At 40.4% G+C, this 16,593-nt stretch overlaps 1 protein-coding gene and 1 long non-coding RNA gene across 7 annotated transcripts in view; one reads left to right on the top strand and one right to left on the bottom strand.

The window, feature by feature from the left end:
* Positions 1–9,928, bottom strand: part of nfic (nuclear factor I/C) — a 114,058-nt gene extending 104,130 nt beyond the window's left edge. The window contains exon 1 of one of the 6 annotated variants that reach the window (XM_029707160.1): positions 9,798–9,928. In XM_029707160.1, the coding sequence (XP_029563020.1) occupies positions 9,798–9,800 (3 nt within the window). In that variant the 5' untranslated portion in view covers positions 9,801–9,928. Of the gene's footprint in view, positions 1–7,579; positions 9,221–9,797 lie in introns of those variants that run through there. The other 5 variants (XM_029707163.1, XM_029707157.1, XM_029707158.1 and 2 more) reach the window with 5 other exon arrangements.
* Positions 9,892–15,512, top strand: LOC115158341 (uncharacterized). Its single transcript, XR_003868658.1, has 2 exons — positions 9,892–10,028; positions 15,128–15,512. It is a non-coding gene; the product is annotated as an uncharacterized LOC115158341 (long non-coding RNA).
* Positions 15,513–16,593: the final 1,081 nt, after the last annotated feature.

Below are 16,593 nucleotides of genomic sequence, written 5' to 3'. Positions count from 1 at the left end.
CCTGTGTAACTAGGAAACCCTGTGTAACTACGAAACCCTGTGTAACTACGAAACCCTGTGTAACTAGGTAACCCTGTGTAACTAGGAAACCCTGTGTAACTAGGAAACCCTGTGTAACTAGGAAACCCTGTGTAACTAGGAAACCCTGTGTAACTACGAAACCCTGTATAACTAGGTAACCCTGTGTAACTAGGAAACCCTGTGTAACTAGGAAACCCTGTGTAACTAGGTAACCCTGTGTAACTAGGAAACCCTGTGTAACTAGGAAACCCTGTGTAACTAGGAAACCCTGTGTAACTAGGTAACCCTGTGTAACTAGGAAACCCTGTGTAACTAGGAAACCCTGTGTAACTAGGTAACCCTGTGTAACTAGGAAACCCTGTGTAACTAGGAAACCCTGTGTAACTAGGAAACCCTGTGTAACTAGGAAACCCTGTTTTGACTGTGTGAAACTAAAACAAGGGAGTAAAACCAACCACAGGCACGGAACAGTTTCTAAGCATTTCAGGTTCCTGCTAAAACAAATAATTCAACAGAAGGGATCTGTCATTCCTTTCTAAATTCCACCTTTATGTCAAAGTAACAATGAACAATGCGTGTGGTTTCAAACCTGCTGAACAGTGTCAGTTTCCTTCACGGTAAATGTTTTATGCTTCCGATTCTGCTAAAGAAACATAGGAATGAATTTTGTTCTGGTTATTACAGGCCGACTATTAAGCAGTGTGAACCAGTACCTCGATGCACTGGGCTCCAACTCTTCCCCCTACTGTAATGAAATCACAAATGACCTGCAACGATGATGGAATATCACAACTGGGCATCTCAATAGAGGGCAGGATAGTTCCTTGTCACTTGTCCAACAGGAACATAATAGAAGCAAGAGAGCATGCTGTAGAGGGCACCACCATACAGTACAACACAACACACATCCCACCCGTACTGCACTGTATGTCTGCTGGTGGACTGGGAGAAACCCAGAGCCCACTGGGCTTCTGCTGCAGCAGTACAGTACCTGCTGTGTCCCTGACCTGGATGAGATGACATGATGGGCTGTGGATCAGGCTTTAAGAGAGGCTGTTCTACTGTATGCATTAGTCAGTCAGGGATAGAGCTGAACCCAGCTAGGAGAGATGGAGGGACAGAGAACAAGCCTGTTTTCCACTGTGACAAGCATCACTAGTGTTTCAATTGAGTATGTTCTTAGAGACATGCATTTTGAAATATGCCAATAAACTGTGTTGCATTAATTAAAGCCTCGTACGCTATTAGATAGCGTTTCTAAGCCACTTAATTTCAGGTGGTAATATAGTACCCGTATTAATATTAAGGATATAAACAAAGTGGTGGACAAGTCACACGAGGCTGGAAGTCACATGCGGCTGTCTCACACTGAGCCAAAATATTAGAATTTCAGCTCCAGGAGGAAAAAAAAAACTCAAGCCATACAAAATATGCATGATTGACCTCCTGAGAGCACCTGCAGCAGAACAGTGAGCAGGACGAACGTTTGCTCTCCCTCAGCGGCAGTCGTGCATGGCTAGGTCCCAATCCCAGAACACAGCTTTATCTCCTCGCTTACCGTTCCTCTCTACAGCCATAAACAACAGAACCATCGCCACACACTGCTACAGCACTTGCCATGTATGCCATTCTTTTATATTGCCGTACACAGGAGAAGAGGTGTTAAAGTGGTCACGATCACCCTGCCACCCGCCACCAGCACCTCTACCGACACACACACACACACACACACACACACACACACACACACACACACACAATTATCAAAGGCAAACAGAGCCAAGATCCTGAATGCCCTTTCTATCCCTATGTGTTGAGCCTTCAAAATAAGAACTTGTCAAGTGCCAGAGTATTCCTGATAAACAATATCACTGTCGGATCAATATACACTACGTGGCGTACAGCCTCACACAAAGACAACCTGAAGCTATGATGAGTTGAGCAAAATCCTTCAGAAAATATTCCCCATTTTACGAGCTCTATGGTACACTTAAGGATAAAGTTTGGTGGACGTTAGAAAGAGTAATTGAATGGTTAAAACTCAGGAATTCAGTCAGGTGCATAAAAAGCCTACATAACAAGGCTACATTGGCATCAGCAGCGGACCAAGGTTAGATTCACAGATATTTGAAATAAACCCAGTGCAGTGCCACGGCAGCAGCATATTTTTGATATCCCTCCAGTTGGACCATTTCAAAAAGCGTCTCCAGCAGCCCTCTGTGTTGCCAAGAACGGAGGTTCATCTCACATCGACCTAATACTGAGCCTCAAACCCCGTAACTCTGAAACAAACTGCCTGCCTTCACAAGCTTTCATCCGCTTCCAAAACACATAGACAGACAGGAAACACAGTAAAGACCATGTCTCTCCATTTCCAGAACTTTGCCCATGTGGGTACACACAATAATAGATATTATATATCTTTCAGCCAAATACAAATAACAACTGAATAAGAATAGGGACCACAGAGCTGTGAGCTGAAGTGTAGCCTATTTGTTTGTGTTTGTAATTCCTTCTATCTAATAGCTCTTCAGAGACTAGATGTAGTTGTTCTAACTGGCTCCTGAAGGCCAGTTCTGGGCCAGGGTTTTGCAGGCCAAGGCATCCACTATAAGCATCATTCCACAAGAGAGACATTGCCAACCTGGCTAAACTGTCACAGAGAGCTAGCAACACCCTGGTCTGGCCAATGTGACAAGTGAAAAGCCCAGAAAGCTTCCTCAGTTCTAATCTCCCCTGGCTGCCGGTGAGAGGAGGTTGCATATTCAGATGGAATTTAAACAAGGCATCATACTGTAAATATTTAAAAATGTTCCTCACCATGCTCCCTGCCGAGGAACCTGGGTGTGATATGAAATGCAGCCAACCTTCCACAGACATCTGCAGCGACGGACACATGGAGTCCCAGCCTCTATGCCAAGAGTCCCGAGGTTTTATAACTGCGGGCACTTTTTAGGGCCCCCGCCCTCTCACTTTCCCTAGTGACAATCAGGCAGTCACCGGGATCAACACATGAAGGCAGTTGCTCCACTTAAGAACCGTCCCATTTTTCCACTTCTTGACATTAATAAATAAAGACTTTTAAAAAGTATAAGACCCTCCCCCAACACTCTGGAGAGGCCAATAATCAAAATAAACCTAATTTGCATGTTGATTGGCACAGGCAGGCAGACAGCGACCGTCATCAGATACAGTGCGTCTGATGAGCGGTGCAGAGGAACAGCATGTCAGGGACTGCCCCTCAGGACACAGAGGAAAAGTGGGGCAAGAATTTCTGCTCCAAAAGAACTCTCCCCACCCCCACTCTAGCGATGATTGCTTCAGAGAGGACCAGTCTCTGCTGGGTAGAGACTGGTCCTCTCTGGCTTCAGAGAGGACCAGTCTCTACCCAGCAGGGGTTCTGTTGATGATGATGGCTTCAGAGAGGACCAGTCTCTACCCAGCAGGGGTTCTGTTGATGATGATGGCTTCAGAGAGGACCAGTCTCTACCCAGCAGGGGTTCTGTTGGAAACTGTTGGGTTTGAGAGAGCAGCAAGCGTCACTCAAAACACAATGTGTCCAACCATGGAGAGCATTTCAGCATTAATTAAAGAAGGGCCTGCTCTGTCTGCTAGGCCCAGAACAACTGTTAAACACAAAAACAGTTCTTGTTGAGACTGGGCTTAAAAAGTATTGGGGAGGAAACCTACATTTTATAACATGCTTATGCAACGCATACACTGATCGCACAAAAGCAAAACTATTATGCGGATGGATGAATGGAAACAACTTTGCAAACGACAAGTACCACAGGGACAAAAAGAAAGGCCTGTGTTGAGTAAGAGAACAACCATGAGATTTAGATTTCACATCCATTACAACAAAACACAGGGCAAGTGAGTGAATTCTGGGGGATTTTGACATGGTGAAATGGTTTGAATGTGTAGTGGCCAGCTCAGGCTTGGATTGGCCTGACGCTGGGCTCTCTTGTGGGAACTAATTGCAGCTCTAATGGAATGAATCGATGACAAATGGGGGCAGGAGAGCACACTTACAACACAGTGGGATTTGAGATCTCCAGCAGATATCAGAGTGTGTTGGCAAACATGCCCCAAACTGTGTCTGCTCAGGCTTACAAAGCGGCAGTCTCAGATTGACAGATAATATAAACTGACATGCTTCAAGGTACCCTATCTTGAAAATGTATGCCTTCACAAAACAAAAGGTGGGTCATAATTGCATGTTATTCATGATCATGTGATTCAGCATAATACATTTTGTAAATATCTACATTTGTCAAAAAGAACAGATTAATTGTCATCCATGAATTCCACATATATTTTACCAAGCATTAAACCCCTGTCTACTCATTTTATGCTCTACTCCCTCTTAAAATATATATTTGGCCCTATATCTGTTTTTGTATGCAGCTGTAGGAATACCCTGGTGTGACTGTCACTTTGTAGCTGAGGGCATGCACTTTGTCATGACAAGATTTATTGACCATACTGATGCTAGCTTGGGGTTATGCCCCTTAAAACACACTACCACAAGCAGGGAAACCTGCTGAAAATAATTTGCTAAACAGTGGTTTAGGGGTCAGCAAAACTCAGTCAGGCCATTAAAGGAGAATCGCTCATGAATTCAAGGAAATGAAACTCTGAAGTAAAGAAAAAAATCTTCTTCTTGGAAAAGTTAGCAGAACATTTGACTCTAGCAATCTGCATTTTGCAGCTACAGAGAGGAGAAGCAGAACAGGAATAATGTGTAATAACTTGTGTTTAGCGTTAGCAGTGCCACAACCCTTCAGGTTGCCAGCAGAACCAGAGCCGCAGCAGCGTTGCCTGGCACGCCCTGCCTCCCTCCCTCGCTCTCTCCCAGCCTCCCCTCTCTCTCCCTGCCTCAGACAGCCAGCAGACCAGAGGCCTCATGCAAGCCTGGTCCGGCCCTTCACCTCCCGCCTGCCTGCCTAGCTGGTTGGCCTGCTACAGCAACAGCACAGTGCAGCAGCACACTGTGGAGCTCAGCCTGGCTCACTCCAGCTATCAGACCCTGTCAAAATCCACACCAGGAAAAGGTGCAACTTGAGCTGGGCACAAGAGCAGCTCTCCTCTCCTCAGGTGGAGGCTCACAGCTCAGAAATTAGCATGGCAAAGTGCCTCAACTCCAACTTTAGAAAACTATAGCGGAGTGCTTTTTTGTAAACAAACATTTCTTCCCTCATTTAGAACAGGAATACTAATGGTCAGAACTCAGAAGTCTCAGGTGTTTACAAATTAAAATACACAGGAATTTATGAATTACTTGTGCATTCCAACTCAATGAAAGGAGCCGATCGCTGCTGTTTTAAAAGGAACCGTTTCGCTTTATTAACGTGAATCTAAATATTACAAACAGCACTGATATTCTACTACCATAAAACAAGTCTGAATTCACCATTGTTCAAAACTTTAAAAAATATGCATATGAGCAATTCAACAAACCAGCTGGCTGCATAAACTAGGAGTTAAAACTACTAATCCTACATAATTACTCAACTTTATTACTTTTCACGTCACAATTGGTTTAGCATCTTAATTATTTCATTTGGATAATCTCAATAAATAAACCATAGGCTAATTTTAACGAATCATAATTATATACTGTACATTTCAGTAAAAATATAATGTCACTATCTGAGACATCAATAAAGTCTTATAAAAAATAAACTGGCAAAGGCATTATTTAGTTTGAACTGCTACAATTCATATAAGGCAACTCCAAAAGCACACGAATAATACAACTGTCACCAGTATAATTACAAAGTTAAGTTACAATACTATTGAAATATACATTCAGTAAAACATATGAAACCTGTTGCATACAGCAACATGAGTAATTGTTTGTAATATTATTTTTTCTCCTTCAGAAACCCTCCTTCAGAATAACAGTTTAGAACCATGCAACAATGTGTCTGTTTATTTTTGAAGAAAAGTACAATTTCCTCTGTAATTAAAACAAATCTTTGAACAGGGCTATTAAATCCATTGCAGATCCCAAAGCCAAAGTAAATACGGCAGTTGTGTCCATCTGAAATGCCACATCAAGTCTCATATTCAATATACAGTATGCTGCCTTTTACTGAAAATCGACCTTAAAACACCCTTTGTCCTTGCTTGAGTTCTGCCAACTGGCAAGAAAATCCAAGCTCTTCCCTGGATCCCTCTTGCAGTGCATTTATTAACGGAAACTAAAGCACTATTTATGTCTCCAGCTATTAAAACAAGGTATATAGATTTTTTATCCCGTTACTTTATGTGAATTAAGTTAAGTGTATTTCCATTTGAAAATAAAAAATACATTTGAATTTTACTGGTGAACTACATAGGTCTCTATGAAGACTTTATGGCTATGACTTGTCGTGTGTAAATGGCATCTAAAGGCTATCAATAAATGGAAGAAAGTTTTTTCATATTTAGATCATTTTAACCAAGTGAAACACATCCACCTACAGACTGAAACAGGCTCCTCAAATCTAACCATGGACTATTATAGGCCTACCTTGCAAGGTCATAGGCTACGTGGTTTCTCTCATACAGGCCAGGCTGTCCCTTTCTTTAGATATTACTTCTCTCTAAGTTTTACATTCAAAGTGTATGAAATATTATCTCCTCAATTACAACTCAATGAAATGTTAATTGCATACTAGATGAAAAATACATTTTCTTCAACTAGTCTAAAAACGTTGTGCGTCAACCTGACTCAAAATGGGCCTAATCCTAATGCATGAAGCAAAAATAAAAGAATCCTCAACATCAGGTAAGAAATGTGCCTCTGACTTGTTCAATCATAAATATTCTAAATCAATATCCTGATAGCAGACTGTGATAGTTGTTCTAAATATACAGATAGACTATTTGGATACACAACTTTCCGCACTCCAAAATGTCACAAAACGCTTTAAGTGCAAATTACTCCATGACACAGGTAAAGAACACACACACACACACACACACACACACACACACACACACACACACACACACACATTTTATTTACAATGATTCTAAGCATTTAAATAATTAATCAGGACATCATTACTGAGCGAAGTGCTCCAGGCCTGACCACAGTTCTTGGGCTGGTTTGTTGTCCCTCCTTAACTCAAAAGAGAGTGGGATACTTTGTGGAGAACTCTCCCATACACAGGGTCGATAGCCTAACTTTTTCTGATACTTCTGGCATGCACAGGTTGCCATCATGCGTCTTCATTGGTCACAGCTAATTAATTAAATGTTATTTTAGCCACACACTTCTCCAAACTTAACAAACTTCATGAAAAGCTGGGACAAAAAAAATTATACTTTAAACATGAGTCAGCATAATGCTATTGAGTAAACTATAGCAGTGATAATCAAAAGACTGAAGTTAATATAGGCTGAGAGACTCAGGTTTCCACGTCTCCTTACCGACTGTGCCAACACTCATCCCGCCCTTTTCTAAACTGAAATATCATCTGCATTTCATAGCCACGTTCTCTCAGTCAACACAGACGCTCATGCATAATAACTCCCCAAAAAGTAAGCAAAATGAATCATTTACCTGAGTAAGACAGAGAGGAGAGTACATCATGATGAAAATGAACTTATAACGACTTGTCAGGTAGCAAAAGACAGACAAGTTAGTGAATCATTCTTTTACAGTTCATCATCACCATCACCATAAACACCTCCACCATCGCCTCAATTGACTTGCAGTTTACGTCCACTAAGGTGTTAGACCTCCAAAAATGATGACACAGAAGAAAAGTTCAACTTAAAAATCCTGAAAAATAAAAAGAGGAACTTTGAATAAAAATTGGGAAAGCTAGGAAATGAAAAGGCTCGGGCAATCTGTTCCATTTAGGAAATGGGGGGAGAAAAAGAATCAAAGAATGACAAAATGAAAAAGAGGGAGGAATGAAATGACGTTATGAAAATAGCCCATCCCCCCAAAAGACCTTAAAGAAGCAGTAACCCTGATTCCCTGTGTCCAGTAATACCCGTTAAATCCACGAAAAACAAAGTATTGCGTTTAGATCATCAGGAGCAACGCTGGAACGGATGGTCAAAAACAAAAATTGCAGAGGACTTTCTCTCGCCCAAGCAAGAGCGTACACTCCCTCCCTCGCATAGCCTATCCCAGCATCGAGGACAGCGATGTTGCATGTGCGCTTGTGCCGTTTATTCAAAACGTGTCGTTGGCAAATTGCTGCGTAATATCGTACAAATGAACCATTGGAGTGCGTTGATGACAGTCTTGCATCACAGATACAATAGCCTGCACTCCCAAGTGGCCTCTCACGACTAACCTACAACACTTAATTGAGCTGTTATTACTGTAAATGTAACAGCTCTTCAAAATGTTCAGAATCGATAAGCGTCTGATAACGTGGATATCCTAATTATGCAATACCAATTGAGAAAACCAAGCTTCTGAATTCATCATCCGTTATCAACTGTTTTCTATAATCATGTCACACAGACATCTATACAAACTAATAATAAGCTATAAACGTATGTACGTAAAAGCGCTAAGACGTCAGTGGTGAGCATACAGTTACTTTTCATTGAATTCAGACTTAACCTACTTTTATCAAATTCTATAGTATTGTATTTATTGTCCGATGGGACTTGACCACAAAACAAGTGGTAGGTGTAATGACAATAATATTTGGAGAACTGTCCAAGAAAGATGATCACATTCTTTCTTTCAACTATATGGACACGTTCTGCTTTTGTAACTATGCACACAAAAAGTTGATTGTAAGGGGCCTATAAAGTGTAAGTATATCCCCATGTCATTACACACAAGAGTAGGCCTATACATGGACTCTCCATATGGGCAGACCGGAGAAAAGGACATACAAACTTTCTTCTTGGTCTACTTTGAGTGAGTAGACCAGGTTATCTTGGGCAAAGCTAAGAAAACTATTCTGAGATCAGTCTGAAGGGACAATGTTGTCTGCATCAATATTGTTTTCACCTTGATCTGACAATACCGTGAAGTAATAATTGCATCCAATCCATTAGCACAAGTTTGTCTATAGCAGTTCGGTGGTGGTGGGTAAATCAACCTTCATGAAGTGAACTGCAGTTCAGACAAAATTGGCCATTTTGTTATCTATGACATCCAAAAATATAACGTCCTGAATATATTTGTTTGATATTTCCAAAACAGCGGGCCAAATAAATTATATTGTTTTCACAAAAACTCTAAATATGCCAGTTGAGTGCACTTTCAAAACACTCGCGAGTATGTGTGTTATAACCGCACTCGGACTGTACTGCATCCAGGGACGGAGCATCTCTGTCGGTCTATGGTTCAAATTCAAGCCGGCGCGCCTGAGGCTACGGCCACGGCCATTTTCTGCTGAACAAACTACACCCGGTAGAGTATATTGGCTTTGAACTTCAACTTGGCCTTCGACGTCCGGTACTGAATCTGCGTTGCCCCACTCAAACTGGCAAAAAACTAATACATTTCACTACGGGAGAAGTGCCAAAACGCTTTGCAGACGATCTTAATCATTACGCGCCGGTGTAACAAATATACAGTATGTCTGCATTTCTAGCCTTTCCCACAAACGTTCCGCTTGGCTGAAAACCAACAAGAAAATGAGTAGCCCAACTGCTGAGAAACAAAGGAGCAGAACACCAAAATACAGCTCTACGCGATTATCGTAATTGGATTTTACAAAGTGCACACAACTCGTGATCATTCTCGCCTTGCGTCTGTTGGAACATGGACAAATAATGATTAAATTGATTTGTTAACGTACCATTTCAAAGCGAAACTGCCAACCCCCCTAGAAAAGTTCTAGTTTATGCAGCACCGCGGTTCAGCGCCTGGTCATCTCGTCGACGGGTTTCTATTATTATTCCATATCCATTTATCCGCGAACAGAGGTAATCCGTGGTCTTCGGAGGGGAGACTACACCGCACAGAGATCAATCAGAAACGTCCCACGCGAAGTCTACAGCTTCAACCCCAGCAGAATCTTCGCTACAAGGTACAATAGAACAAAATAAAGATTTTACTATAATATTACAGCTACGATTTCGGGCAGAAACTGCTAACTGTAAACTGCTTGATGGTGTCGTAATGTATCGTGCTGTTGTTGGTTGTCTATATTTAAATTACAGAACTGAGTCTTCGGTCTCATTGCTTTGCAGCATTGTACACATAGATGTCCTTAGTTATGATGGTACCAATGCTTCGTATGATCATGGATGTCCTTAAAGACGGCCCGAACGATGGGCTAATAGGAGATCTTACAGTCGTCTCGGAGAAAGGATATATATGAACACGAAGGTGGTGTGTGTGTCTGTGTGCGCGGAAGTGTGTGTGCGAGAGAGGGAGTGTGTGTGGTTTAGGGCATTGTATTAGGGTGGCACTTGATGCCGTAGTTCATAAAAAGCAATAAGACAACTATTTACCCACTGTGAGCCACTATTACAAAACATGTAATCTCTGACAGATATACAATGAAATTGTTCTTCCTCTCACTGTTCTAGGGCAAGTTTCAAGTTTGGAACGTAGCTATACTTCTCTCTCTGTCTGTCTGTCTGTCTGTGTGTGTATGTATGTATGTATGTATGTATGTATGTATGTATGTATGTATGTATGTATGTATGTGTGTATGTGTGTGTGTGTGTGTGTATGTGTGTATGTGTGTATGTGTGTGTGTGTGTGTGTGTGTGTGTGTGTGTGTGTGTGTGTGATTTCAGAATTAGATCCCCAGCTCTTTATTACACAGGTGATTACACCTAAACAATTCAATTCAATGTATTTCCTGGGAGGGATCCTCATGGTTTAGAGAGCTGTCAAAGTTTCAGGTGTTGTCAAATCTGCCATTGCCTTTAACCCCACTTTGCTCGCACACTTTTCAAAAGAGCAGCAGGGAACTTGACCACAGTCGGTTGTGCGTAAATCCTCAAGGAAAATACATCTCAAGTTTGCTATAGCCTACTATTATACTAACATTCCAAACAGAAGATGATTTGATAATGTATTAATGAGTAGCCTATTTATAATTAATTCAGAGCCTAGTCGTTTTGCTATTGATATTCACTTTCATAAATGTAGAAGTATTCTTATAAATTAACCCCGCGTCTCCAACTGGTTTCTGCAGCTTCATATTGGAAACGTAAAAAAAAAAAAGTTTACCAATATTCTTCAACAGTCACGAAAGAAAGTATGTGCCTTATGACATGTTATAACTGAAAACATTTAGGAATGTCATACTTGAGTTTAAAAGAGTGACATTCCCAAATAATAACCCAGTGTGTTCACCTGCTTTCTGCGTTTCAGTTCATTAGGCCTAAAGCGCTTGAAAACTGTAGGCCATGAGTACATTTATAAACATCATAAAGCAGTATATATATTACATCATTCTAGAAATTACTGATAATTGACCTACATGAATATGCATTCTTTGGTTGAAGAATTCGGTTTTTATTGCAATTATATAACTAGGTTCTAAGAGATGTGTAGCTTGCATGCGAGAGACCATTTTTGTCGCTACCTATCTTAAACTGAACTAATGATTTTTAGTACTAGCAATTACATCCCCTATGTATAGGCAATTACTGGATTATTGTTCTCTTTCGATTTAACTTCACTGTTCAAATGTCAAATGCCCCTTTCATTAGAATCACAATATAACAATTTGATTAAGAATATTAAGGTCTTATCTAGGGTAGGAACTTGATTACGCAATGGATAATACACCTGTTTGAATTGAAGTCTCAGGTTTGCATTTTAACAGTCAAACGAATCATGCAAAATCCATTCAATAGTGAGTGTGCGATTGTGTTTTCTGACTTTTATTACACTTTTTATTTGCTAATGACGCAATAGCCTAATGTTTGATAGTTAGATCTAGACCCAAACAAGGCGTAGGCCCACTTTTCATTGTGTTCTGTTTTTTGAAAATGCAGGTTTATGCAACTGAAAGCATTCTTTTTTTATAACATCTACTCATGGGAAAAATATGTTTTAACCATTCAAATGCTAAAACAAATGTTTTACTTGTTGCTCACTTCTTGGATGACGTTAAAAAAAAAATTGATTGGGGTCCATGCATTGTGTATTTCACCACAAATAGGTAGGCCTATTTCAATTGAATATGGCTATTTGTAATTGACGGTTCCAACATGCATTGTACAAGACATTCATGGATTTGATTATCAATAACCATAAATGTATCATTTGAAGACTAACTATAAACCCTTTTTCCTAAACTGGTGATATGAGAGGTAAAACAAATGAGTAGGCTATTTATATAAAACAAACAATAATATTTCTAAAATGTCACATTGCTTTGACAATAAACTCAATGTCTTTTAATATATTTTTTTAAGAAGCCTAAGTTGTATTTCTCCTGACATGGATTTAAAATACAAAATCATTTCCAGGCTACCAATAATTATGAGGTCTTTTACATTACACTGTGAGATAAATTGTATTTTTTTGTTTATTTGTGGTTGGTTGTTGATACGTTTTAGTTCTGAAGTCCAGTAATTGTTCATTCTAAGCCCCTTAGCAGGAGTATTGGAAATGTTATAAAATGTTTATGATAGTTTTGGACAGGACCACAAGAACATTCATTAAACAGTAAACAAAATTAGAAATGCAATTATCTTGTATTGATTAGAAAGCCTCTGGCCAAACAAATTGTTTTGCTTGGAAGAGTTTGTTAAACTCTAGCCTATATGGAATGACATCAGAATAACAAATGCAACAGGTTTTGTCTATAGCTGCATGCGGAAATGTCTAATTAACCATCGGGAAACATTCACTGATCCATGGATGCACGAATCAAAAGGAGACAAAGAGAAAGTACAATACTTAAATCTCAAATTAAAAGTTATTTTAACCTCAGCAGAACTACTTGGGATTGGTCACTCTTTTGTTTCTTTTACCTTGGACTTCTTAAAAAAAAACAGATGTCTGGTAGTTTTTTTATGATTTCTAAATCTGTAGCCTAATTTTAAATGAAATTATTAGAAAATCAAACTGAAGAAATCTTGCAGACAGGATAAAAACATTGCTTTTGTCATTTAATTTGAATGAGTTTTCAATATGAAACCATGTGGTGCTAACTTCATACAATCTCCCGCCATTAGGCTATTGTGCATCATAAAGTTGTTTTTAAAATGTAAATGATTGATTTCATAAAGTTGGCCTTGTCAGGCTAATTTATAACTACATCTTCTCATGGTGTAGGCCTGATATAGACTCAATTGCGTGGATAGTAGGCCTAGATTAATATAGCCTAAGGTATCATAAATACTTCATTTGAACATTCCAAAGTATATTTCCTTTAATAATAAAATATGTATGCTACTGAAATCTCAGATTAGGATTTGGCCCATCAGGAGGCATTATACAGATTTATTATTATTTTTATAATGAAAAGTGAAGAACAAATACATAGTCTTATAATGCAGAGTCTGGGTCTGTGGGACCACTCACAGTAAAAGACTATGGGTTGGACCAACACATATAGATGCTGTAAAAAGTAAACATGTATGCTATATATAATGAAGAAAAATCTAAGCGCAACATGTAAAGTCTTGGTCCCATGTTTCATGAGCTGATATTAAAAAAGATCCCAGAATTTTTCCATACACACAAAAAGCTTATTACTCTCAAATTTTGCGCACACATTTGTTTACATCCCTGTTAGTGAACATTTCTCTTTGCCAAGATAATCCATCCACCTGACAAGTGTGGAATATCAAGAAGCTGATTAAACAGCATGATAATTACACAGGTGCACCTTGTGCTGGGTACAATAAAAGGCCACTCTAAAATGTGCAGTTGTGTCACACAACACAATGTCACAGATGCCTACAATTTTGAGGGAGCATGCAATTGGCATGCTGACTGCAGGAATGCCCACCAGAGCTGTTGCCAGATAATGTAATGCTCATTTCTCTACCATAAGCCGCCTCCAACGTTGTTTTAGAGAATTTGGCAGTACGCCCAACCAGCCTCACAACCTCTGACCACGTGTGTAACCACGCCAGCCCAGGACCACATCCGGCTTCTTCACCCACGGGATCGTGTTGAGACCAGCCACTCGGACAGCTGATGAAACTGAATAGTATTTCTGTCTGTAATAAATCTCTTTTGTGGGGAAAAATGAATTCTGATTGGCTGGGCCTGGCTCCCCAGTGGGTGGGCCGATGCCCTCCCAGGCTCACCATGTCGGCCGTCATTGTAAATAAGAATTTGTTCTTAACTGACTTGCCTAGTTAAATAAAGGTTAAATATATTTTTTTAAATAAATGGCTGTGCCCCTACCCAGTCATGTGAAATCCATAGATTAAGGCCTAATGAATTTATTTAAATTGAAGGCCCAAAAGATTGTCAAAGACTCCAGTCACCCAAGTCATAGACTGTTCTCTCTGCTACCCGCACGGCAAGCGGTACCGGAACGCCAACGCCAACACTACTCACTGTTTATTATCTACGCATAGTCACTTCACCCCTACCTACCTCAACTAACCTGTATTCCCACACATTGCCTTGGTACCGGTACCCCCTGTATATAGCCTCGATATTGTTATTTTATTGTACTTACAACTGTTTACTTTAGTTTATTTAGTAAATATTTTCTTAACTCTATTTCTTGAACTGCATTGTTGGTTAAGGGCTTGTAAGTAAGCATTTCATGGTAAGGACTACATCTGTTGTATTTGGCGACAAATACAATTTAATATGATTTCCTTATAAACTGTATGTTGCATTTATATTTATATTTTTGTTCAGTATACAGTACATGTCATGTTCTGCAACAAATATTGATATTGGAGAATAGCATCCTCTATCACCTGTAAAATAGGACTTGACAATGTCAAGCATACATTTGTTAATAAACTCTATTTGCAAGATGCAGAGAGGAAAATGTAAGAAATCACTAAATGAGAGCAAAACCCCAACTTGATTAAATACTACATACATTACTCAGTCAAAAACTACTTATGTTACCACTTGCTTACACAATGCAATTCCTGAGATTCATTCACTTATGGTAAAATTAACTTGCAGATTCATGATGTGTCTAACCCACCTTTGGTTATCTGCTCTTCTCATCCATAGGCCACTGAGTTTGGTGGAGTAAGCTGTCTTGGCATGCCATCTGACTTTACGTCAGGAAGGCTGTGCTGGAGCGAGATGTAGAGACATGATCCGACCGTTCAATGTGAATTGAAGGGTTCCTGTAAAATCTACAGCTAAAAAGGTGTATTTCCTAAAGGCAGAGGAGTGAGAGCCAGGACTCACGCTATGATAACAACTGACAATGAAAGTAGTATTTCAAACCTCATAAAACTATGACAAGGGCGTTGCATGTCATCTTTACGCAAGTGAACAGGATGCATGCAAAGCATACAGATATGCTGAACTCAATCGAAAAGTGAGTGAAGTGTAATGTTTGACATGAATAAAGGTCTCCTGAAGAGGGCAGTACCAAAGTGTGTTTCATGGAGTTGCCTGGTAGTCAGCATTCTGTCTCACTGCTTTATGAACCTTACAGTGATGTTCACTTTGCAATGGTGAAATTCTAAATGCTGTACATCAAAATGATAATAAACTACACTACATGACCAAAAGTATGTGGACACCTGCTCAAACATCTCATTCCAAAATCATGGGCATTAATATGGAGTTGGTCCCCCCTTTGCTGCTATAACAACTGCCAGTCTTCTGGGAAGGCTTTCCCCTAGATGTTGGAACATTGCTGCGGGGACTTGCTTCCATTCAGCCACAAGATCATTAGTAAGGTCAGGCACTGATGTTGGGCGATTAGGCCTGGTTTGCAGTCGGCGTTCCAATTCATCCTAAAGGCCTTCGATGGGGTTGAGGTCAGGTCTCTGTGCAGTGTGTCAAGTTCTTCCACACCAATCTCAACAAACCATTTCTGTATGGACCTTGCTTTGTGCACACGGGGGCATTGTCATGCTGAAACAGAAAAGGGCCTTCCCCAAACTGTTGCCACAAAATTGAAAGCACAGAATCATCTAGAATGTCATTGTATGCTGTAGTGTTAAGATTTCCCTCCACTGGAACTAAGGGGCCTAGCCCAAACCATGAAAAACAGCCCCAGACCATTATTCCTCCTCCACCAAACTTTACAGTTGGCATTATGCATTCGGGCAGGTAGTGTTCTCCTGGCATCCGCCAAACCCAGATTCGTCCGTTGGACTGCCAGATGGTGAAGCGTGATTCATCACTCCAGAGAAAGAGTTTCCACTGCTCCAGAGTCCAATGGCGGAAGGCTTTACACCACTCCTGCCGACGCTTGGCATTGCGCATGGTGATCTTAGGCTTGTGTGCGGCTGCTAAGCCATGGAAACCCATTTCATGAAGCTCCCGATGAACAGCTCTTGTGCTGACGTTGCTTCCAGAGGCAGTTTGGAACTCGGTAGTGAGTGTTGCAACTGATGACAGACAATTTTTACACGCGTGGTCCGTTCTGTGAGCTTGTGTGGCCTACCACTTCGCGGCTGAGCCGTTGTTGCTCCTAGATGTCTCCATTTCACAATAACAGCACTTACATTTGACAG

Source organism: Salmo trutta, chromosome 22, assembly GCF_901001165.1.
Source record: "Salmo trutta chromosome 22, fSalTru1.1, whole genome shotgun sequence".
NCBI classification, from domain to species: Eukaryota; Metazoa; Chordata; class Actinopteri; order Salmoniformes; family Salmonidae; genus Salmo; species Salmo trutta.
The sequence above is the reverse complement of the archived record's forward strand: the minus strand, read 5'-3'. Positions and strand labels throughout refer to the sequence as shown.